At 44.9% G+C, this 25114-nt stretch overlaps 1 protein-coding gene and 1 pseudogene across 1 annotated transcript in view; one reads left to right on the top strand and one right to left on the bottom strand.

Moving 5' to 3' along the window:
- Scgn (secretagogin, EF-hand calcium binding protein) overlaps positions 1–25114 on the bottom strand; it is a 40106-nt gene that overhangs the window by 12565 nt on the left and 2427 nt on the right. The window contains exons 3-7 of the mRNA XM_052729163.1: positions 18435–18527; positions 15685–15774; positions 13741–13797; positions 12979–13056; positions 2844–2899 (exon numbers count right to left, since the gene is read on the bottom strand). Of these exons, the coding sequence (XP_052585123.1) occupies positions 2844–2899; positions 12979–13056; positions 13741–13797; positions 15685–15774; positions 18435–18527 (374 nt within the window). The remainder of the gene's footprint in view (positions 1–2843; positions 2900–12978; positions 13057–13740; positions 13798–15684; positions 15775–18434; positions 18528–25114) is intronic.
- LOC128103652 (40S ribosomal protein S11-like) lies at positions 6976–7450 on the top strand (annotated as a pseudogene).

Raw genomic sequence — 25114 nt, 5'->3', positions numbered from 1 at the left:
TCAAGCTAATAAGCACGCCAGCACAGTTACAGGAGACACAGTCCACACAGAACATTCAGTGCATTTTTGTTCACTAGAAACCACCAAAGCAAAGATGCACACGGGTAAGGCCGGCAATCTGGAGGTTGAGGCAGCAGCAGCTCAAAGGCCAGCCTACCTGGACTACATGGAGAGACCCTGCATCAAAAACAAAAGGTACAGAGGGAAGGGAGGGAAGAGGGAGAAAAAAGCAGCAGGGAGGAAAGAAGGGAGGGAAGGAGGGAGGGAAGGAGGGAGGGAGGAAGGGAAGGAGGGACGGAGGGGAGAAAAGGAAAGCAAAACAGAACTGTGGTAATTTCAATGAGAAATTTCCCCCCATGGGCTCATGTGTTTGAACACTTGGTCCCCAGTTAATGGTGCTGTTTGGGGGTCCGCTAAGGAACCTTTAGGAGGTACATCACTGAAGGCGTGTTTTGAGGATCTTGTAGCCTCACCACACTTGTCCTTCCCTCACTCCTACCTGTGGGTGGATGTCATGTGACCAGGTAGCCTCCTGCCGCTGTGCCTCCCCAGCCATTGCCGACTCTGTCTCCCTGGAGCTGAAAGCCCAAATCAACCCTTTCTTAAGCTGCTTTTGGTCAAGGTGTTCTAGCACAGCAACTGGAAAGAGCTAAGACAAGCTCCAAAGCACCATTCCATATATGACGTCATCCAAAAGAAGCAAATGATTGACAATAAACTGGACAAGAACAGGCTCGACTTATAGACTGAAAACACCAAAGTATCTTCTAGAGAAACTAAAGACCTGAGAAGATGGAAAGACAGCTGTTGTTTGTAAACTTGAAGACAATATTGTTAGGGTGACAGTATTTCCCATTTTGAACAGCAGATTCAGAACAAAATCCATGCAAATCTGAGTTGCCTTTATGCAGAAGCTGACTATCTAATCCTAAAATTATATCAAGATATGCAAATGGACCCAGAGTAACCAGAACAATCTTTAAAAAGAACAAGATTGGAGAACTCTACACTTTTAAAACTTACCACAAATATCCAGCAATCAATCAGGGAAGTGTGGAAACCAATATTTCCATTTGGCAGTGTCATGGAAAAATTAAATATAGATTTACCATGTGAACCAAAATTCTGCTTCCAAGAATGTAACTAAGGGGAAAGGCTCATGGCACTCACATAGTAAAACTGTTCATCGTGTCTAAAGAGTAGAAACAACCCAAATGTATGTCAAGTGACGAAGGGACAACATACGGGGTGTGTGCAGCAGAGTACCCAGCCACAACAAGAAATGACTGGGTCAGTGGTCAGTCACAACAGAGACACACCTTTCAAAACATTATTGCAAGTAATATAGCTAGATATAAAAAGTGCATGCATGATTCCACTTATATTCTTGTTTCTCTCTGTGTGTATGCACATGTGTGTAACGGAACTTACAGTCTTGGCATGCTGGGCACCAAGGCCCTGTACACTGAGCTGCCTACCCTGATTCCATTTACGTGAAAGGCTGAGAACAGGCAGATGTCAGTGGAGGGAATAATAAGATTGAAAGCTCTCATTGTCACCCATATTTCCTTGATTTCAATGAATCTTTTGGACACTGACTTTTATTCTGAGGAGGAACTCTCAAACAAATCTTTCTGACCTCTTCTTGGGGTTGGGGTAAGAATTCTGCCTCAGTTTCCCAAGTGTGAAGTGGAGGGAGCAGAAACAAAATGTCCAGGTTGAGGTCCCCTTGCCGGGCTCTGTGAGGAGTAGCACTGTATCCCTCTTTGACTGGTCGGTCTCTCAGTGTCCCTTTTCATCAAAGTGACTAAAAGTTAGGATGAAGGTCTGGGGAGAGTCACTTAGGAAGACACTGCTCCTCGGAAACCCAGAAATCCATCTAGTGTTTCAGAGTCAGTGTCAGGGTGAGGACTGATGACAGTCTTTCTAGTACGTCTCTTCACAGACAACCCTCAGAACCAGACACAGAGCCTAGAATGCGCAAAGCCGTGGGTTCAATGTCAAGAGCAAGAAAGGGGAGGAGAACCACACAAACAAGAGATACATGATGTGACACAGCCAAGAAATTCTTTCTAGAAGTTGTGTCGTGCTTTTTTGATATCCAGCCTCTGAAATGGTAAAATAATTCAATGGTTTTTTTCTTTGTCTTTTAACCTACCTCTGACATCTCATTATAGTTATGGAAAGCTGCATAATAATACACATGGTGACCCATCAATCCCAAGTCACCGGCAAGACTCACAGACATTCTCATCCTCCCCTCCTCCCCTGCCAGCCTTTGGGTACTACAGAGGGTAGTCAGCCCTCAAAGGCCAGCAGAAACCTAGTCCTACTGAAGTCCAATCAGCTGTTACATTTGTTCTGAATTAACAATTCAGCATTCCCAAAGTCAGGGAATAGCTTCAGACTCTTCTTTCCTTCATCATCATCATCGTCATCATCATCATCATCATCATCACTGCTTCTGTTTTGTTAGAGTTGGGGTTTGGAGGGGGACATTTTTAATTTGGTCCTAGGACCCCAGTGTGGGACTGTGAATGCCTGGCCTCTTTGGGCAAAACTCACTCATGATATATCCACAAAATTCAAAAACAAAAACAAAAACAAAAACCTTGAATTGTATGCCTTATGCATGTAGCAGGATGGAGCTTTGATTATCTTCACAAAGGAATCTGTTTCCCAAAGTGCTTCAGAAGCACCACAGTGGTTTGACAAGATGAACCTGTCTCTCAGATCCAGGCTGGAGGGCATCTCAGATTTCAGAGGATGTGTGTTGCCACCAGACCCGTGGACAGGAAGTGGACAGGAACGTCTGAGGTTGCCACCGTTTCAGCACCACTCACCTCGCCAAGTCGTTAAGATCCAAACGGCCATCTTTGTTTTTGTCAAAGATCTTCATCTGAAAGGCAAAAAGGACCATGGATGCAACAAATGCTAGTACCAGGAATTGATCTTGACAGTTTTTTGTTTGTTTGTTTGTTTGTTTTGCTTTGCTTTGTTTTGTTTTGTTTTTGAGACAGTTTTTTTCTGTATAGCCCTGGCTGTCCCAGAGTCCCAGGTCTTGTTCTGTAGAACAGGCTGGCCTGGAACTCACAGAGACTGTCCAGCCTCTGCCTTAGGAGAGCTGCGATTAGAGGCATGCACTACCGCCACCCAGTGATCCTAAAAGTCTTTAAGGCACCTCTCTAAAGCAGCTGAGTTGAAGAACACACCTACCTGGGGGAAATGAGTATCTGCCACCAAATGACTGGCAGCTCAGCTTCTAGTTGGGATAGGTCACAGTGACCAGTCCTCAGTGTATTATCACAATACAGGTCCCTGTCTTGTTCCTGTGACAGAGACCCAAAGCTAGCTGGCGGCTCTCCCTCACAGCAGCTAATCTCTGGCAACATTCCTGGTTGCCATGGTAGAAAGAAAATGACAGCTCATTTACTGATTAAAATTTTGTTATTCCCAAGCAAGCTACTGGCCACATCTAAATTCAAAGGAGTAGAGCAGTCAGCCCTGCCATGTGCTTGGAAGGAGAGATGTAGTTATTCGGGGATGGCAGCGATAACTGCTGTGCTTCCAGGAGGGGAACTAAGACTGCACAGTGATGACAGCTTGAAATCTGGTGTTTTGCTTCGAGTCAGGGTTTTTTTTTTTTTTTTGGTTTTTCGAGACAGGGTTTCTCTGTGTAGCTTTGTGCCTTTCCTGGAACTCGCTTTGGAGACCAGGCTGGCCTCGAACTCACAGAGATCCGCCTGGCTCTGCCTCCCGAGTGCTGGGATTAAAGGCGTGCGCCACCACCGCCCGGCTTCGAGTCAGGGTTTTATTGAAGTATTTTATATTTACCTACGGCATCTCAGCAACCAAGCCTTGGATGAGGGCACGTTAGAGAGGATGCCTCATTGAGGAGAGCAGAGGGCAAAAGACGTCCAGCATTGTCCAAAGAGCCCATTTGCACTATTAACCTGTATAAAACTTTAGGTAAGGTAGTATTAAGTGGTAAAAACCTTCTGTTCTAAGCTCTCAGGGTTTAGGCATATAGAGGGGACACACTTCTTTACATATAGCAGTGGGAATGTGACTTCAGATTCTAGCGCTCCAGAGGATCTGTGGACAGATCTTGTGAGGAGGCTGTGCGGGCAAAGGAGGCCTGAGCTCATCTGAAGATATATTAGTTTTAGATCCTTTCTCCTCCAAGTTCAGTTTATTTTTAGTATTTGATATTAATTTGAAAGTCTATTCTCCCCAACTTTGGCATAAAAAAGAGGTCTATTATCGAACCTACTGAAACAGGGGCAGACCTGTAACAAACAGTATGTTCCTGTAATCCCTGTACTTAGGAGACTGGTGCAGGAGGATCAGTGCAAGTTCAAGGCCAACCTGGGCTACATAGTAAGACTCTATCTCATAAAGCAAAAACAGAGATGTCACAGATGGCCCAGGCGTATCTTGGGACTTCTTACATGTCCTATCATATCCTTTAAATATAAATACTATGTCCAGTCACATAATGGCACTTTTTGAGGGTGTCCCACAGCTCACCCTTTGTGATGCTACCATTACAGGGGGTTCTAATAGAAAGCAAGATTAGATTGATCCCTAAGAAAACAGTAACCTCCCCTTGAAGGACATGGGCCGGACTCCATTGCTGGGCAAACTCAAAAGGAAAACTTTCTAGGCTGAGAAGTGCTTGAGGAAGAACTGGACACCAGTGTGGTCAGTTAGACGCCCGCCACTGAACAGTGCCTTCGAGGTTTACTTCAAATCAGAATTGGAGAACTCAATTGCAAAGTACCTATTGTACAAGCATGAGGGCCTGGATTTGCCCTCCAGCACCCATGTCAAAGCTGGGCTGCGAGTACACACATCTGTAACCCCAGTGCTCATCCAGGCCTGGGAGGCAGCAGACACAGGAGAATACTCAGTAGCCTGATGCCAGCTAGCCTGGCATACGCAGCTGTGGACAACAAAGGACCTTGCCTCCCACAAGGCAGAAGGTGAGGACCTGACATTGGTAGTTATCCTGTGACCTCCTTATGAGTACAATGTCGTGGGAGTATCTGAAGTTACACACTAAGGAGCATGCATATGCACATATGTGCGTGCACACACACACCTCCCCCTACCCACACACACACCACATACACATGAGATGTAAAACACACAGACACTCTCAGAGACTTGTCTTGTAGGTGATGGTAAGTTGACAGTGATCAACCGTCTCATGATAATGGACACCCTTAGTGAGAAGACAGCCTTTTGAGCAAAGGTTGGGAAGAAGTGGACGAAAGCAGCATGCATACCTAGTTGAAGGGTATTGGGCAGAGATGGGAGCCATGCAACCTGTGGCACAATACTTAGCCGGCCAGTCTATTAGAAAGTGGAATTGGCAGTAGTGTGGAAATACCCGGGTGGCGTTACACAGCACCGTCCTCCCAGATCAAGCCTTCCATCTTGGAAGGGAGTTCTTGAAGACTCATGATGTTCTAAAAGAAGGCAAAACATTCCATTCTGCAGGAAGCTCCTTAAAACTCAGGAAGCAACAACTCAGTAGCTTCAGAAAGTTCCAGAAACTGACTAGATTCACTAGGCCCATCTTTCTTCAAGTTTATATAAGCAGGGGGATGCTGAGAGACACTCTCAGACTAGCCGAGTCACCTGGACTTTTAGAACAGCCGAGCTGCCTGGAAGAAGCAGAGACCAGCCGTGCTTCAGAGAAGAGAGTCTTAGACTTTGGAATTGCCTGTAAACTGTGCAGAGAGCTCGGCGGAGTGGGGGGGGGTTGGCTTTTGTGAGTCATCCCCCGTGTTGGAGTAGGCTCTTCAGTGACACAGCTGTCTTTGAGTCATCCCTGCTCCTGGTAAGCAGCCCCTCACCTATACTCTGTTCATATAAAAACTCATTGGATAACCAGGTTGGACACTCATGCAATTATTACTTTGGCCTGCCAGGGTTCCCTTTCTGGAGTGAGTAGACATGTGTGTTTTGTCTCCCCAGGAAGAGTCTATCACACAACATGTGGAGGGGGATAAAAAGGAGATAAACTGGGACGGACGGTGGCTTGGTAAATAAGCAGGTAGCAATGCCTTGTCATTTTCTCTGAAATACAGTAGTCACTGGAGGGTTTAAGCTGAGCTGTGATCTGGCTACGGCATGATGGGGTCACAGGCTGCTCTGTTCAACCCAGAGCATAGAAGGAGAGAGTGGAGAAATGAAACCTCTTCCTTTACCCATCATTATGGCTTAGAACAGGGTGGGAATGGCCAGGTTCATGACGTCACTTGAATATAGCTACTATTATGTTGTGAGTCTTAAAAGAACACATGCTGTCTCAGTGTTCTTAGTCTCCAGGGGGCAACGTTGAGATGGGAAAGTTTAACTTGGTCTCCAGTGAACCAGTGTTGAGTGGAGGAAAGTTTATGAGGTGGGACCCAGGGAAGTGGTTAGCTCATTCCGGGGGTTCGTGCAGGTCTTTTGTGACTAGGTTTCAGGAAGAGTGAGTTGTCAGGAGAAGACTGAGCATGGCCTTGGGGTGTCCTGCTTCTGTCTCACTCTGCTCTGTTTCACATACACTTTTCCTGCCTTTGGGATGCATCTGCCATGACTTTCTCACCAGAAGCAAAGCAAAGAGGTGAGGACTAGTCAACCTTAGATTCCCAGCCTCCCTAAACTGTCAGCTAAATAAACCTCTTTTGTTTTCATACCACTGTGTTTCGAATATTTTGTTAATAGTGACAGAAACTAAATTAATATGGTAGTCAATAGGATTTGCTAATTAGATGTAGAGTAGCAGAGAAGGCATCAAGACTAATTGTCTCAACACATCAGTCAAGATGAAGGGAACCACCAGCAGAGGAAGTTGATGAGACAAGGTCAGAATTTCCATTTTGGACATGCTAAGTTTGAGATGTTGAGTATAAAAGTTGAGACACATGTCCCCATGTGCCCAAGAAGTTCAGAAGAGCTTTTTCTCAGGCTGCCGGGAAGATGGTGGACATTCAGACCGAACCTGCTTACCGAAAGCAGCCCACAATCTTTCAAAACAAGAAGCATGTTCTGCTTGGAGAAACCAGAAAGGAAAAACTCCCTCAGTACTACAAAAACATCGGTCTAGGCTTCAAGATGCCCAAGGAGGCCATTGAGGGCACCTACATAGACAAGAAATGCCCCTTCACTGGTAATGTCTCCATCTGAGGTCAGATCCTGTCTGGTGTCGTGACCAAAATGAAGATGCAGAGGACCATTGTCATCCGCAGGGACTAGCTCCATTACATCTGGAAGTACAATCGCTTTGAGAAGCACTACAAGAACATGTCTGTGCACCTGTCCCCGTTTCAGGGATGTACAGATCGGCGACATCATCACTGTGGGAGAGTGCAGGCCCCTGAGCAAGATAGTATCTTTCAATGTGCTCAAGGTCACCAAGGCTGCTGGCACCAAGATGCAGTTCCAGAAGTTATAAAGGGACTCTGGACAACTCCCCAGAACAAATAAAGTGGTTTTCTAGCACACATGCACACACACACACACACACACACACACACACACACACACACACACACACACACGAAGAAGAAGAAGAAGAAGAAGAAGAAGAAGAAGAAGAAGAAGAAGAAGAAGAAGAAGAAGAAGAAGAAGAAGAAGAAGGGGAGGAGGAGGAGGAGGAAGAGGAGGAAGAAGAAGAAGAAGTTCAGAAGAGTGGTTTGAGTCAGAGACATAATGTTGTCTGGCATTAGCTTGCATTTTAAACTGGTTAGCACCATCAGCATGTAGAGAGTAGACACAGGCTGAGAAAATATCTCATAAATGAATTCAGAGTGGTCTCAGATTAGACTGACTTCATGAAAGTCATAAGGCCAGCTTAACCTCATAGAAATTTCTCTGTCAGTCAAAGTGTCAGAATTTCATTTGGTGTTTTGTGATAGTAACTCTCAGAGTCATTAGTTTGCATTTAGCAAAATTCAATATCATCTAATGATATTGTATCTAGATACACAGTCTCTCCTCTTGCCTGGAGCTGGTAGCATCCTTTCCTCCCTTCCTCCTCCAGAACATTAATTAGGAATCAGGACAGAACACAGCGTGCAGGTCTGAGCCTTTCTCTTGTGATTGGTTTTCACACAGCTCATTTGTGAGCCATGTTTCACACAGCTGTCCAATGTGGCCATTCTCATTAGGGTCAATTTGAAGTCATCTGATAGGATACATCTCTTACAAAGCATTGCATGCTAAACCTCAAAAGAAAATCTTCAGCACAGCTTTGCAATGACTGTGTTCATCACTCAATAAGAAGGCATTAAAGCAGCAGAAATGTGATTCACTCATGGAGAATCACTCAGCCCTCAGGAGGTATGCGGTTTCCTAGATTTGGGACTCCAGGTAAAACCAACATTGAAGGATGGACAGGAAACTTGAACTCACTCCTCTTGCTGGTTGATGCTTTGTGGTGGTGACATTCACAGTGGGAGTGACAGGAATAACCAGAGCACTCTGGTCCTCTCCTCTGCCTCTCCAGATTTCCCCTGACAAAGACTCAAAGGCAGAGGCAGGGACTGCATCTTCTTTCCCAGCTCCTCCCTAAACACATGTCAGTGGCAGAGTTCACATCTTTGCATGAACTCATTTACCAGATCAAGTTTAACCATAAGGAAAAACATCAGCAGAGTGGCATCCCTCAGTAGAAAAGGGCATCTTCTGAGTCACTTTGAGAGCTGCATGATCACTAAGGAAAGGAAGGCATTTCACACCATGGCCCTGAAACACCCCATTGCCGTTCCCAATGTTCTTGACATTCAACAGGACAATGAATATTGGCAGAGACCAGAGAGTGACCTGGGGGCCATAGACTCCCTTTAATGTTTGGGGGCTGAAGCAAACAAGTGTTCTGGATAATCTTTTTGTACACTGTGAAGATGTATCTTTGCCTAAGGCACTTTCTGATTGGTTTAATAAAGAGCTGAATGGCCAATAGCTAGGCAGGAGAGAATAGGTGGGACTTCCTGGCAGAGATGAACTCAGGGTTAGACTCTAGGTGCACAGAAATGCCAGAGAGACACAGACCAAGTCAGACATATAAAATGGAGAAGAGGTAAAAAAGCCACGTGGCAAAATGTAGATTAGTAGAAGCAGGTTAATTTAAGTTATAAAAGCTAGTTAAGGACAAGCCTAAGCTAAAGGCCAAGCTTTCATAATCAATAAGAAGTCTCCATGTCATTATTTGGGATCTGGCAATCCAAAGATAGTCCAACAAGAAAGCTATCTACAAACGAGAATTATCTGTGAGGATATGAAGTCCTCTGTTCCTTGGAAGGTGGGCATAGGGGACAGAGTAAGTTAAGGTAATGATATCACAAGGCCATCCCCTGTGGATGGATTCAAGGTATCCTATACAGCCCTATGTCAATACTATGTGCCCCCCTTTCTCTCCCCTTAACATCTCATATGCCTTCCCATAGTGTTTTATCTCTGGCAACATTCTTCCCATGCAACTTGACTATGAAGATCACACACACACAGTCCAAAGAGAAGAGCAGAGACTCCATTTAAGGAAACAAACTGTGATATGAATCCTGGCCCACCAGGACATGTCCTTAGCCCTCTCTTTGTAGTCAGCCCTGCCCGAGGGAGTCATCAGGGTTCATAACCAGTGCTCAGGATTTTTCTGCTTGAGAATCTTTCTGTAGTAAAGGACCCCAGCAAGAGTCATAAATAGTGGAATTTGGACCTTCTAGTTGCCATATCTACTTGGCCCTGGAGCTTTAAGTTTAAGGGAAGGGAAAAACTTGAGACACAGGACTATGCTTAGGAAAGCATCCTCCATGTGAAATGTGCAGGGTCATGAGGAACTATACAAGCAAGGGATAAAGGAGGGCGCCCACGAGAATCATTACTTACTCTATCATAGTTCAGTCACAGCTGATTCTTAGGCAACAACTGAAAATTCAGTTCAATTTATATTAAGCAGCCTGCTGAGTGTCAGACTTCTGTGAGGGCAGGAACTTGGAGATAAGATCAGCTGTGGGCTATTGCGATGCTATGTGATGGTGAGCTTTAATTGTCAACTTGATACAGCCTAGAATCACCTGGGAAGAGTCTCAGTGAGGAATTATCTGCTTTTGGGCTGGCCTGGAACATGTCTATGGGGTACTATCTTAATTAACATGGAAAGACCGAGCCCACTGTGGGTGGTACTATTCCCTAGGCAGGGGTCCCTAGCCTGTGTAAACGTACAGAAAGTGGCACCAGCCATAGTGTGCCATGGTGCTTCAACAGTAAACAACAACAACAACAAAAACAAAAATGAAACAAACAAAATGGTAAACAGACTAACCCATTTTGTCAATAATGAAGAAGTCTGAGTTTCGCTTAAATAAAAAAATGGAAAAAACAAGCAAAGCACAATCAAGCAAGTGAGCATAGAGGCATAGTAATCTCTCTGACATTGACTGTGGATGTGATGTGACCAGCATTTTAAAGTTCCTGCCTTGACTGCACCACAAGATAGTCTGTAAACAAATTTTAAGCTGAAATAAGTCCCTTTCTCCACTAATTTTCCTTTTGTTAGAACATTTTATCACAGCAACATAAATAAGGCCAGGGTACCCTCAGTTCTCTACCGTACTGGCTCTACTTTTCCACTCTCTGTCCTGCAATATAATTTATCATTTATTGTATGTGTTGTTCACTGCCAAGCCCCTCTTTCCATTTTTCTCACTGTTGACTCCCCAGTGACTAGACTCCTGCCTGGGGCATGATAAGCACTTAATGACCATTTGCCGGGTGACTTAGGTGAATGACCGAGATGTTAAGGTAGGGACACGCACAATAGGCTAGACAGAGAGTGGTACTGGGCTCACTATGAAAGGAGGTTGTAAGGATTTCTCAGGGAAAGATAACATCTAACTGAGTCTTGAAGGATGTGCCAGAACCAGGGGAGGGAGGGAATGTAGACAAAGAATAGCTGAGCTCCATGATGAAGCAGAAAGCAGAGATTGGAATTGTTAGCTAGAGGTGGACAGGAGCCCTCTGCTCAAACAGCTTCAAGCTGGAAGAAATGCCCGAAAGCTGCTAGAGATTTAAAATGCAAATATATTCATCGTGTAGTTCATGTTTTACAAATTAATTAAATTGAGATAACAACAGACAGGCTAACATTCTGTTCAACTGATGTCTTAAATATGTTCAAGGCCTCCTAGTCTGGCCCCCTGAAAGATGCAAACTAGTTCCTTTTTCATGTTTATTCCATGACAGACCTTCACTGGCGCTTAGGTCAGAAGGATCTCAGAGGCTCTTGAACAGGGCACCTGCTTCCTGCCCCTGGGAGAGCTCCACCCTCCCAGGGCTGAGTCCGTGCTTGCGTTTAGTTAGAACAAATAAGTCAAGTGCTTCCCAGACATCCTGTCTGGAGTCTGGTTCTCTCCTGAGCATCATCTTTTCTTCCTTACAGGTCATCACGGTCAAGATGGCTTTCATTTTCCCCTGGGAAGACTCAGAGTGGCCAAGGTCAAGAGTGACCTTCTGGAGGGGTCCAGGGCTGACATCTAGGAAGCTGAACTTGTGGTGCCTTTGGCTGAGAAACTTGGTTTTTCGTAGTTAGCTGATCTTTGAAATCAGTTTCAGTATGTGAGCAACCCAATTAAAAGCCCATATACAGGGCCAGGAAGACAGATCAGTGGGTAAAGGGCTTCTTCAAGTACAGGGACCTGAGTTTAATCCCTGGAACCCACAGTTTAAAAGACAGGGGTGGCAGCATGTGTCCAATCCTAACACTGGGGAAACAAACTTGAGGATCCCTGGGATGACTAGTCAATCAGCTTAGCCAACTAACCAATAGACCTCAGGTCAGTGAGAGATCCCCATTTTTATGGGATGGTTCCTGAGGAGTGACACCTGAGGATGACCTCATGCCTTCACATGCATATGCATGCCTCCACCCCAGGCACAGACATGCGCGCACACACACACACAGTGGCCCACATTTTAGAAACCCACATACTGTTGTCAGTTGGATATGCTCCAACTTCTCATAAGCTCTGATCAAGAATTGTTTGTATAAATATAAATGTAACATGGAGACACTGGTTAAAAAAAAAAGAAAAGTGATGTAAATACAGTATTCATGTCTGAAATTCTAAAAAGCATTAAATTAAAAATATAAAATAAATGTGACGCTTCTACAATACTCAACTAAGACTGTCTGTAAGTCACTTGCTTACTAATTAAGAAATCTGCAGATGTAAGGAGAATGGAACACAGCCCTGGAGACAGGAAGAGGCTGGCATGGCAACAGGTACATTTCAGCATGAACTGTTGAGAGCCTTTAGTGAACTCTGAAACAGAAAGCGAGGATGAGCCCACCAGAGGCAACTTTTCCCCATCTAACAACTTTCCAAGGAGCTTGACCTGACATCATCTCATGGTTATTTAGGCCAAGAATTCTTTAAGAAGAGTGTGAAATCACGGCATGACCTGCACTGAGAGCCGACTGCTGCAGGGCAGCTGTGCTCTCCGTGGAAGGCACAGTGCTTCTTCAGCATCAACTCGCTTTGTCCTGACATACCCAAGCACCAGGTTCTCACTTTCCTAGGTCACGGCCACAGGAAACATGTGCGTTTCCATCTGCATTTCCTCTGCTCTGAGCCCACAGGCTCAGTGAATGAATCACGACTGTGGTGGGAGGCCATGTCCACCTGTTGGGTCCTGATGGCACAGGTTCATGTCTACTTGTATCTGTGTTCCTTCGATGACCATTGAGTTTGCTAGCAAGGAGCTTAAAAACCTAGTGTTTTCCGGACATTCCTGGCCTCCCCAAAGACAACTGAGCAGCCCTCTCCCTGAAATGCATGCATCTGACAGAGGCTACAACAGCTCAGTTTTAGCTGCTGTTGTAGAGCCAGGCTCTTCCCAGGCAGCCATCCATCAGCAAACATTTCCTGGGGAAATGAGGAGGCCAGGGCAGGCTCCCCCATAGGCCCACACTCCTTCACTCACCATGGTGCCGGTGTACTCTTCCAGTTCAGCCTCGGAAATAGCCTTTTTGTGGTGGAGGAAAAGATCTCGGAGAAAGTTCTGTGACACCGAGAAGAGTGAACACAGTGAGCAAATAAGATACAAACATGTCTAAGGTCTTTTCTGTTGGGGTGGGGATTGTGATCTGTTTCATGGAGGAAATAAAATGCCGTTAAATAAGCAATAAGCATAAACGTGGAGGGCAGCCATTGAAGGAGCTCTTGGAAGCCAGAGAGGAACTCCAAGCATAAAACATATCGTAAAAGCTCCATTCACCTCTTTGCCAAGGACAGCAGCATGACAATCAATTTCTAAATCTTTATTTTCTCATTTATTTATTCATTTTCTCAGAATTTTTTATTATTGTGCTGTATGTGTGTGCACACAGACACATGCATATAACATGCAGGGGTGTGCAAGAGTGTGTGAAAATCAGAGGACAACGCTATGGAGTTCTTCTCCTTTCATCTTTATGTGGGTCTAAGGGTTGAAGTTGGGTCGTTAGGCTTTCGCCTTTCCTGGCTGAGCCATCTTGCCACTTTCTAAATCTTAACATAAATATGCTCCTTTTAAGTACTAAATTCAAAACCATGCATCTTGGGCCCACAGAAATCAAACTCATGTATATATAGAGATAGATATAGAGATAGAGATAGAGATAGAGATAGAGATAGAGATAGATATGTCTATTTCCCAAACAAACCGTCAACCCCTCACCCGGTGTTCCCTCCCACCGACACTTACGCAGAGCTCGGCAGCTGATATGAAGCCGCTGCTGTCCGCATCGTATTTGCGCCAAATCTGGAACACACAAAAGTCACTCATCTCAAGCCTTAGCTGCCTGACTTCTTGTTATCTGACAAGAAGCAGCCTAATGGAGGGTTTATTTCAGCTCACAGTTCAGGAGAACACAGTCCCTCATAGTGGGGAAGGCTTGGCTGTGGGAGCTCAAAGCAGCTGGTCACATTATATCCACAGTCAGGAAGCAGAGAATGGACAAAATACAGGGCCAGGCTATGAAACTTCAAATCCCAGGCCCAGTGATCCACTTCCTCCTTTCAGGCTCTACCTCCCGAACAATGCCACCAGCAGGGACCTGTGTTCAAACCTGTGAGCCTAGGGAAGACATCTCACATTCAAGCCATACCACTGTACATCCTCAAGATAGTTCAGAGTTGACTTATACTGGATTCCTGTGGGTCGGCAGCTGAAAATGGTCAATGCCTGGTTGCAAATAGACATTTTCCAGGGAGTTCAAGGCTTGCTGTGGGGACAGCAATCGTTTGGGTAGAACTCAGCAGAGATGGAGATGCATCACTGAGATCTCTCAGAGCCACTCCAGAGGACCATGCCTCCCTCCTTTGGAAAATTCAAATTGGAAACTGAAAACAAGAGACTTCTGCTGGGAACAGTACATAAAGCAGAAATATCTTCTTTGCATTAAAAAGTCTAAAAATGAAAGATACTATGCAAATACTTCTTTAAATATAGAGCTGAGCTGTCACAAATGTGAGAGAAGTTCTAAGAGACCCCACAGGACAAAGAACCCCAGTTCCAGGAAGTAAGACATGACAGGAACCAAATGTGTCCTAGGCATGTCTGTGGAGTTGCTGTCTCCAAGCAGTCTCCATTTAATGATCTTATAGAAATATTGCCTCTGAGCCACCGGAGAGTAAAGATTTTGTGTGAATATTCAGTAAGCTCATCTTTAAGAGTACAAAGTAAAAAGACGCCCAGGCAAACAGAAAAAGCATATTGCCAGCAGACTCATAGGAAAGGTTGCATCCTAGGAAATAGGAGGAACACAAAGAAGGACATTTAAGATGCAATAAAAGGGCTAGGAAAATGGTTCGGTGGGCAGAGTGGTTGCCTCATTCAGACCTGCTGAGTGCTCTTCCCTGGTGTAGGAGAATACTTTAAGGTGTGTTACTTTTGTTTATGTTGCATTTGTTTAACTCTGTGAAGCTGTGTTATTGTGCCTGTGTAACACAACTGATGGCCTAATAAAGAACTGGCCGATAGCAAGGCAGGAGAAAGGATAGGTGGGGCTGGCAGGCAGAGGATATATATAGAAGAAGAAAACTGGAGATTGGAAAAAAATCTAGCAGCCAGAGAAGGAGAAGGGCTATGGGGGCCAGCCACCCAGCTACAGGGCAAGCCACAGAGTAAGAGTAAGATTTACGGAAGTAAGAGAATGGGAAAAGCCCAGAGGCAAAAGGTAGATGGATAATTTAAGTTAAGGAAAGCTGGCAAGAAACTAAGCCAAGCTAAGCCTGGGCATTCATAATTAAGAATAAACCTCCATGTTGACTTATTTGGGAGCTGGGTGGAGGGCCCCCCAAAAGAGCAAAACTAAACAACAATACTCTAGCACCTATGGGAAAGATCTGTATGTGATGGCATGCTCTTGTAATCCCAGCTCTGAGAGGTGGAGACAGGAAGATCCCAGGGCTCCTAGCCATGAGCTCTATATTCAGTGAGAGACTTTATTACAAAAGTAAGTAGATAGGTAGGTAGGTAGATAAATAGATAGATAGATAGATAGATAGATAGATAGATAGATAGATAGATAGATAGACAGATAGATAGATGATAGACAGACAGACATACAGATAGGGTCTTAGGGACCAGACAGAGGAATGGATGGCAGTCCCATCCTCTTTCTCCGTGGAGACAACAAGCACTCACCTGCATGAACTCCACGCTGTTATCCAAGGGAGTTTCCAGGCGAAAGAACAGGAGGAAATTTTCATCCTCAGACAAGAACATACTGGCAAGCTACAGGAAACAGAGAGGAATAGGCATGAACTCTTACCAGGGTCAACTTGAGAAGTAAACCATGCAACGCACATATTATAGGGGGTGTTTTCAGAGCTCCCAGCATAGAGAGCCCAGCTCAGCTCTGAGCCCTTGATAGTCATTCATTAATTATTGGCTCTTTCAAAAAGTACTATATTCCTTTAGATAGGAACTGCAGATCCTCACAATAGAAAAATAACAGTGGCAATGGTGGTGCTGCTGAACTTATCATTGAATTTGTTCTACATGCTTCTCTAAGCACCTCCGCCATTGAATTGACGGTTCATCTATTGATATTAGAAAGTGTAGCTCTAAGGTTCATACATGCTAACTCAGTCATTTCTGGTTTCTTTTATTTATTTATTTTGTTGTTGTTGTTGCTTTTTGAGGCAGAGTCCTAATCTATGGCCAGGAACAGCCTTGCACTTATGACAATTCTCCTGCCTCAGTGTCTCAAGTGCTGAAATTATAAAAGTGAGCTAGCACACCTGGGTAAATCCAGATAATCTTAACAAGCAGCTATAAGGCACACACACACACACACACACACACACACACACACACACACACACACACACACACACACACACACCGTTACTAGTATTTTTTTCTAATTACAGAAATAAAAAGCTGTCAGAACTGCACAGCAAGTGGCAGAGTCTACACTGCAAATCGACACCCTCCAGCCCACACTGAATGGCCATGTTTTGCTGATCTTGTTGTTCAGTGCCAGGTGTGGAAGCAGGAATGACTGCTCTCTGCCTAGATGCCCGGGCTCTGGCTGGGGTTTATACTCCTTAACACAATTAGTGTCTATCTTACACTACAATGTGCAAATGTGTTAATATAGAAGAGCAGTTAATGGTTGATTTACTTCACACGCTCTGTGGACCAGGCAATGTCCTCTTCCCTAGTGATCACAGCACTGTCTCAGAGCACAGGCAAGGCTGGCTGGGATGGTTAAAGTGTGTGTTGTCTTCTTTCCCAATTGTCACAAGTAAAGGTGATTTCCTGTGGGTCTTATGCCAGGTCACAGAGTGAGCCCAGAATGTACCAGTGACTCACATGCTTGTGGTGTGACAAGCCCACTGTGCTCCCAACATACAAAGGTGTAGCACGTCCAATCATTTGCAATACAGAAGTCTTGAGAATAATTAGTATCGATAATTTCTGGTTTATATATTTACTACAGTAGGCTCTTCGTCATTTTAGTGTGTCCTCCTATCTTTTTTATTACAAAGCTGGAGGGATGACTCACTGGACACGATGCAAATGAAGCATGAGGACCTGAGTTCAAATCCTTAGCACCTCTGGAAAAGCCAGGTGTAGTGACCATGTGCCTGTAACCCTAGTGTTGAGGGGCAGAGACAGACAGATCCTAGGAGCTTGAAGGTCAGTCATCCTAGACAAGACAGCAAGCTTCAGGTTCAGTGAGAAACTCTGCCTGAAGGAAGTAAGATGGAAAGCAACTGAGAAAGGCACTCAATACCCTCCTCTGACTTTCATATGAATGCTCACGGGCACACATACATATCCACATACATGTATACACCATATACACCATACACATACAGACACGACATGAACACACAATTGCTGTAAAGTTGTGAGCTGTGTTATAGCAGCAGCAGCCTCATCCTTCTCAGGACTACTACATCCCTTGATGGAATCACAGCCATACTGAGTGACTGGCTTGTGCCACCTAAGTCTTGGAAGCATGCTCTCCGAAGTTACACAACAACAAAAAAATCCCCTAACCATGAAAGTCTCCCAGTGTACCCTAAGGGATAAGGGGTGTGTGACTGTAGACGGAAACTCTTTCTGAACAGTAAACCTTCTAACTGGAAGAGGAACAGTCGGTGAGAAGAGGACTGTGGTAGGCAGGCACTGCATAGCTAAGGCAGCAGCTTGCTTTAGGAGGTGCTTAATAAAAGGGGGTTGAGTTGAAGTAAACAAAGGTATTTTCTGGTGGGTGTTTGTTTGTTGCATTATTGGGAATCAAATGCAGGGCTCTACACCTGCCATGAGCTACATGCCCAGCCTTTCTGTTTTGTTCTTTGTTTGGTTGGTTCATTTTTTGTTTTTGGGTTTGTTTGTTTGTTTGTTTTTGAGACAGTTTTTCTATGTAGCCCTGGCTCTCCTAGAATTTGCTCTGTAGGCCACACTGTCCTCGAACTCAGTGATCTGCCTGCCCCTGCATCCTGAGAGCTGGGATAATGATCTTCAGTGAGAGATGTTTCCAACCTTCCCTGGGAGCTGATGCTGAGGTTTAAATTCGTGCTCAGTAAATGTTTCCTAATTGTCAAGATTCAATTTGCATGAGATGATATACAGAGAAATGTTGGATCAAGAATGCTCCAAGGCCAGAACAGGTGTGAATGTTGATGAAAGAGTCACACAGCTGCACTTGGTGACACACATCTCTTGTCCCAGCACCTGGAAGGTGGAAGAGGAAGATCCAGAATTCAAAGTCAACCTCAGCTATATAGTGAGTTCCAAGCCAGCCTGGGCTACATGAGATCCAATTTCATAAATAAGTAGGAGGCCAGACATGAGTAACCATGTCTGGCTTCCATTGTCCTTAAAAGGAAATGGCTGCTCGTGAATATAAGGACGTGGGTGTGTAGTCATGAAACTACCTCTTTCATCCGTATGTGACCTTCTTTAGAGACGCTGCGGACAGTCATTAACTGCTGTTTCACTCTCTGTACGTTTTCTTCCATACGAGTGTCCTGAAACAAACCATGCATAACTATGTTAAAGCCACCAGGACCCCAAGCATTCAAAGCATGTAGCCCGATCACCATGTTGCTCTAACCATTTAATGACTTTTGTCTTTTCCAGAAGACAGAGCAGTGCCAGACATTTCTTGATCCACCAACCACCTATTAATATCCTGACTAACTAAAACAGATGTAAAGAAGCTTAGCAACCACAGTGGGCATTAAAATAATGCATTTAAATATCATCAGCTATTTGGTTGAAAGAAAAGACTGGGTTATAATTAATGTACAAGAATTCTTTCTGAGAACTCAAAGGTTTTACTTCTTTTTTTTTTTAACTAAACAGTCCAGCCTTGAAGGCTCTTTGGTTTCTCTCTTGGGGAAAAATAATTGTAAGAGGGAAATAATTAAAAAGGAAAACAAAGAAATAAAGTAGATGTTGAGTTACTGAAGATATGCCAGGTCCCTCCCATGTGTGACATTTCCTACACACCTGTTTCTCTTCAGTCATCTTCCCCAGAGGATGTCAAGGTTAGTTCAGGGAGTATAACATATGTAATTAGCAGTGAAGAGTGATTGGCACCAAGAACTGAGATGTAGAGGTGATCCCAAACATTGCCCAATTCTGAATCCATAGGTGTTGGACTTTATGCCACATTTCTTCTTCTTAACACTACTCTCAGCTCCAAGTCCATCAGCTATGAATTACCAGGGCCCAAAAGAGATGTGACTGTTGAATATCTACCGTCCATGCTGGTGCCATGGTAAGGTTGACTCAGCTTCTAGAGGGCTCCCTGGAAACCCCATTCATCTATACAGGTGCAGGGCTGTTGCTTGGTGGCCTTGGACTAACCCAAATGTCCCCCTTTCTCACGCAAAATTCTCAGGAATAATTGTAGACAGTGCTGGGAAATAAAAATCTTCAAATCAAAAAGAAGTTTGGAATGGCTAGGCATTCATTACTTCTGTCTCATCCAGAATAGCACGCCCCAAAACACACCAGCCAAACCCAGCTACAAACCCAGGGAACACTGCTTACTATTGAACACCCTCATGGACTTGCCACACATGCTGCCAGCCCCAGGCCTGGCCTCTGCCCTCCATCACAGGCTGCTGGAGGGCATCTTTGTCCTGTTTTTCCTTCCACCAGACTTCTCTTTAAGAGGTGTCCACAGTGGTGAGGACATAGTAAGAAGGGAAGCTACCACCTATGTGGAGCTCAGAACAGAAAGGATGGGCAGGGAAATACAAATTTGGGGAATACCAAATAGGAAATGAGCATGAAGCTAGGGGCTTCCATGAAGAACATTTCAGAGCCTTCACAGCAGCTGTGGGAGACCGAAAAATGTCCCTGTACCTTGCAGCCCTTGGCTTCACTCTTGGCCCCTTGCCCTTTTCTTCTTTGAAGGTGTGTTTTTGCACATACACTCGTGAGGGAGTGCATGTGCATGCGTGTGTGCATGTGTGTGTCTGTGAGTGCACGTGCGTGCATGCATGTGGTTTGGTTTTCTGTTTTTACTTGACTAACTTAGCAGCAGTGTCTTTTTTCTTAGGACCAGTCCCTTCAGCTGAGCTGTGCATATGGTGTGTGTTTCCAAGAGTGTAAAACCAGGTTGAAGAGAGACACCAACTCTGTCTTCTCATCTTGAGTTGTCAAAAAATAATCCAATTCATGACTACTGTTCTATTGCTGCCCTCAGAGGACACTGCTCTATCGCTGCCCTCAGATGACACTGTTCTATTGCTGCCCTCAGATGACACTGTTCTATTTCTGCCCTCAGATGACACTGCTCTATCGCTGCCCTCAGATGACACTGCTCTATCGCTGCCCTCAGATGACACTGCTCTATTGCTGCCCTCAGATGACACCGCTCTATCACTACCCTCAGATGACACTGCTCTATCGCTGCCCTCAGATGACACTGCTCTATCGCTGCCCTCAGATGACACTGCTCTATCGCTGCCCTCAGATGACACCGCTCTATCACTACCCTCAGATGACACCGCTCTATCACTACCCTCAGATGACACTGCTCTATCGCTGCCCTCAGATGACACTGCTCTATCTCTGCCCTCAGATGACACTGCTCTATCTCTGCCCTCAGATGACACTGCTCTATCACTGCCCTCAGATGACACTGTTCTATCGCTGCCCTCAGAGGACCACTGCTCTATCGCTGCCCTCAGATGACACTGCTCTATCATTACCCTCAGATGACCACTGCTCTATTGCTGCCCTCAGATGACCACTGCTCTGAGAACAGAGAGCCCCCAGCAGTGCTCTTAAAGCCTAGAATCAGGTGGTTTATAAATGAGAAATTATTCAAACAATCCAGGAACAATTGGATGACTTGCTTTGGTAGTTTTTCAAGATAGCTTCTAACCATTAGTTGAACAACATGATTCTCTCTCAGGTGCATCCAACCTTTTGGCATTTTGACAAGACATTGTCATCTACAAAGTTCACAGTGGAGAATCATGTAATCAAATTACCAAGAAAAGCAATCTCATGTTTTAAGTAAGTTTACAATTTTGGTTGGGCCTTACTCATCACTTCCTTTGAACTCAGGCAGCCCATGGACATCCTTGCTTAGCTCTTAACAGTATAAGACGCTGAAGCTTAAAAGCCAATCCTTGGAAGTCCAGGTACTTTGGTCAATAGAATCAACTTGGTGCTAGGGAAGACCCAGACATCACTTCGAGAATGTGGTCCCTGGCACTGCATTCCTGCCTCACTAGTTGCAGGAAGAAGGTACAGATCATGTGTTTGGTATTGAGTTATAAACAAGGTAGAAAACCTTGATGATCTGAGCTATTGGATTCTCTAAGATCCTGCTATGTATATCTGGAGTTAAGTGTACTTGGTCAGAGATGGGAGGCATGTAAGCCATGGCACAATACTTAGCTAGGGAGACTTTTGGAAAGTGGCATTGGTGGTGTGGAAAGACTGGGGTGTGTTATATATAGCAATCCAGATTAAAACTTCCACCTTGGAAGGAACCTCCTTAAGACTTAGGATGTTCTAAAAGGAGGCAAAACATTCCATTCTGGAGGAAGCTCTTAAAACCACGATCATGGTCATTCCCATGCCTCCAGGACTGCAGTGAACACCAGAAATATGGGGGGCCACTGAGTTTTGTGTCAGTTGATCAATATTTACCTCTTCCCTGTTTAATCTTGAGCAAACTTATCAACAAGTATAGAAATGAAGTTGTGGAGCTGGAGAGATGGCTCAGCCGTTAACAACACTTGCTGTCCTTACAGAGGACTTCAGTTCAGTTCCCAGCACTCACATGGTGTCTCACAACCATCTGTAACTCCAGTTCTAGGGGATCTGACTCCCTCTTCTGACCTCTGAGGGCACATGGTATCTATACATGCAGGCAAAACAGCCGTACACATAAAAATAAATAAAATAAAATAATTTTTAAATGAAGTTATATCTCAATGTTTTCTACTTTTTACTTACAGCAGTTCTCAACCTGTGGGTCATGAACCCTTTGGGGATCACATATCAGATATCCTGCATGTCAGATATTTACATTGTGATTCATAACTAGCAAAATTACAGTTCTGAAGTAGCAATGAAAATAACTTTATGGTTGAGGGTCACCATAGCATGAGGAACTGTATTAAAGGGTCCCAGCATTAGGAAGGTTGGGAACCACTGCTTTGGAAGGAGGAGATTCAAACACAGAGGCTCATTGACATGCATGCACGAGAAAAAGGCAGGTGATTCAATGTCTCAGCAAGTCCCCACCTGCAAGTGCCGAATCTGTTTTGTTTGGAATAAGCTTCACAGAGATAAGACTCTACCAGGAATGAACAGCTTTATTAGCAAACACTAAAAATGGACTGAAATAGCAGCTATTTTCATTTTCAAGTCAAAGCAGAACCACTAGTGTTTTATAAGACAGCCTGTCAGTCAAATGGATCTGTATCCTGCAGCCACAGCAAAGCCATCTGCCGGGCTGACGGTTTGGGTCTAATATTTAGAATGATTAAAGCAATGATTAAAGTAAGTGGACTTGGACAGATTGACTCTGTAAACACATCAACCAAATGTATTCATTTGAGGATTATAAATGAGGAAGAGTGAAGGGCCTTGTTTAAAAAACTGAGTATGTCCCTAAGTGAGCCCACACCAAATGACAAATGTGGGAGGAGACATTAGTGAACTGAGACCCAAGCCTCCAGTGGCAAAACAGGAAACCTTGCCTGGGCCACCGAGTCACCCCGAGCAAATATTGTGGGCTCCTGTGGTGACTGCTCTGTCTTTCTTACTCTCCGAACCAGTGTTCAAAGGCTGCTGGGACTTTGGAAAACTTGCTCAAAGGTTTGTCTCCACATCTTACAAACTAGCAATCTCCAGAATTGGTTTTAGATCTTAGAGGTTCAAAGAATTAAAAAGCATATTTTCAGTTACCCGTTGGTGACTGTTAGGCAAAGGGCTGCATAGTAAAGGCGGGAAAGATAAGATCCCAAGGATACATCGCGATATCATGAGAGCATGTGCATGGCAGGTGTTTCCTCTACTAGAATGCACTTTCCACTTGTGCTGGCTCCTTGTGAAACAGGAAGGCTAAGACACGATTATTCATACTTTGTGGACACTAAAATCCGGAACTAGAGTATTTCAATGGCATCCTGGTCCCAGCTACAGATCTGGAGTGTACAATAAATATTAGACTCTGTCTACACATATAGCTATCTTTCCCTCACACCATGAGGCTTCTCTTAAGTGGACTGTCAGAAACAAAACCTGTATTCTCTGTCTGTGGAAGGTGAACAGGGTTCCATTTGTTTCCAAGATGTCCTGTCAACCTGCTTCCTTCATGTGTCAAAATACTAAATGTGGAGTACCCTGTCTGGGCTCAGTCTCACAGGTCATCTGTTTGTCTGAGTGATGGTGTTCAGTTCTCAGCATGTAAGAAGAAAAGGTGTGTGGAGATCCAAGGAAACCCTGAATGTGTAAAGAGTGGATGAAGTCCTGACTGGATGTGTACTGTTGACATGGTCATGCCCATGTCAAAGACCAATGCCTCAGACCCGTGGGAAACTGGTAAAGCTCCCTCCTACGCTGAAGCTCAGAGAAACGGCAAAGCGTTTCTCTATTCTGAGTACAAATGTTAGCAGGGTCTGCAAAACTGAGCAGCCACAGCTTCCTTCTCTGGATGTTTACCGTCTGAGACTGCTCACCTACAGACACCTTCTACCAAGACTAACTAACGCCTCCCCTTGTGCTGGACCTTATGAAAACACAGAGAGTCCACGTTGGCACTGCATAACCAGGTGTGGACTCCATCAGAGGGCATACAGCCCACCTGACCCCACCTTTCCTGTACATGTGTATGTGTGTGTATCTCTCCTCTCTTCGGTCCCTCACCACCCTTAGTCAGGTTGCTGGGGTTCCAGGTCATCACCATGCAGAAAGTGAGGTTGGAGTACCAAGAGCAGCCGTGACAGCAGATGGCCCGTTAGTCTAGCCCCATCAGAGGCTTTATGGAACAGGCACCTGTGCAGAGGCTGAGGGCTCAGTGGGATTGATGAGCAAATAGCTCTCTATTGGAAACCCCAGAATCCTCTCAGAATAAATCAATACTTCATTTATGTGTGTGCGCATGTGTGTGTGCGTGCATGTGTGTGTGTGTGTGTGTGTGTGTGTGTGTGTGTGTGTGTGTGTATGTGTGTGTGGTTTATTTGAGATGGGGTTTCACGTAGCCCAACCTGGCCTCTAAGTTGATATGTAGCTGAAGATGACCTTGAACTGCTGATCTCATTGCCTCTACTTCCCCAGGGCTAGGATTGCAGGTGTTTGCTACCATACCTGGCTTATGCAACACAAGATGCAAAACCCAGGGCTTTATACATTTTAGGCAAGCACTATAGCAACCGAGCTACCCCAGCCATCAAAATCCTTCCTCGGGGGATCTCCATGATGTTTCTTTTTGGAAGTGATCATCCTGTCTTGGAGTTTGGGACCTTTGAATGATTTTAGCTTCCTCTGTTTGCTTTCTTAAAACATCTCCCATCCAGAGTTGAGTAAATGGTACCTGATTCATGGGTTCCTGTGAAACCATAGCCTGAGCATTTACAGATGCAAGGCTCAGAGGCTTCAGAGTGAGCTGCTGGCATGGGAGACAACGTGGCCATGAGACTCTCAGCTGCTGGCTGCTTCCTCAGCGAGGCCCATGGCGAGTGCAAAGGAGATAATGAAGGCTGGAGAGAAGCATACACAGAGTCCAGAGCAGAAGACAGAGGAGTTCACGGCTCCATGTCTCTTACCTGCCACCCTCTGCCTCACGGACTGCAAACAGCATGAAGAGAGTAGCCGAACAATAAGAAAGGAGAGACTCGGAGACCAAGAGTTGGAAGGAGAAACTTATAAGTAAAAACCAAACAGCAGGAAGAGTTGAGACAAAGAGACAGGAAAGAGATAGAAAAGGAGAACTAAAGGACCTGGGGGGTAGGAGAGACAAGAGAAAACTTTGAAAAGCGAGTGGAAATAGAGAAAGGCAGAGGGGAGATGAAGAAGCAGGTGAGAAATGCACAAAGATCACAGAGACACCAGACAGCGAGGTCGGAGAGAGGAGGCA

The sequence above is a fragment of the Peromyscus californicus genome, unplaced genomic scaffold, assembly GCF_007827085.1.
Source record: "Peromyscus californicus insignis strain IS unplaced genomic scaffold, ASM782708v3 Scaffold_8__1_contigs__length_139910024, whole genome shotgun sequence".
In the NCBI taxonomy this organism is placed as follows: Eukaryota; Metazoa; Chordata; class Mammalia; order Rodentia; family Cricetidae; genus Peromyscus; species Peromyscus californicus.
Note: the sequence above shows the minus strand (reverse complement) of the source record. Positions and strands in the feature narration are given on the sequence as shown.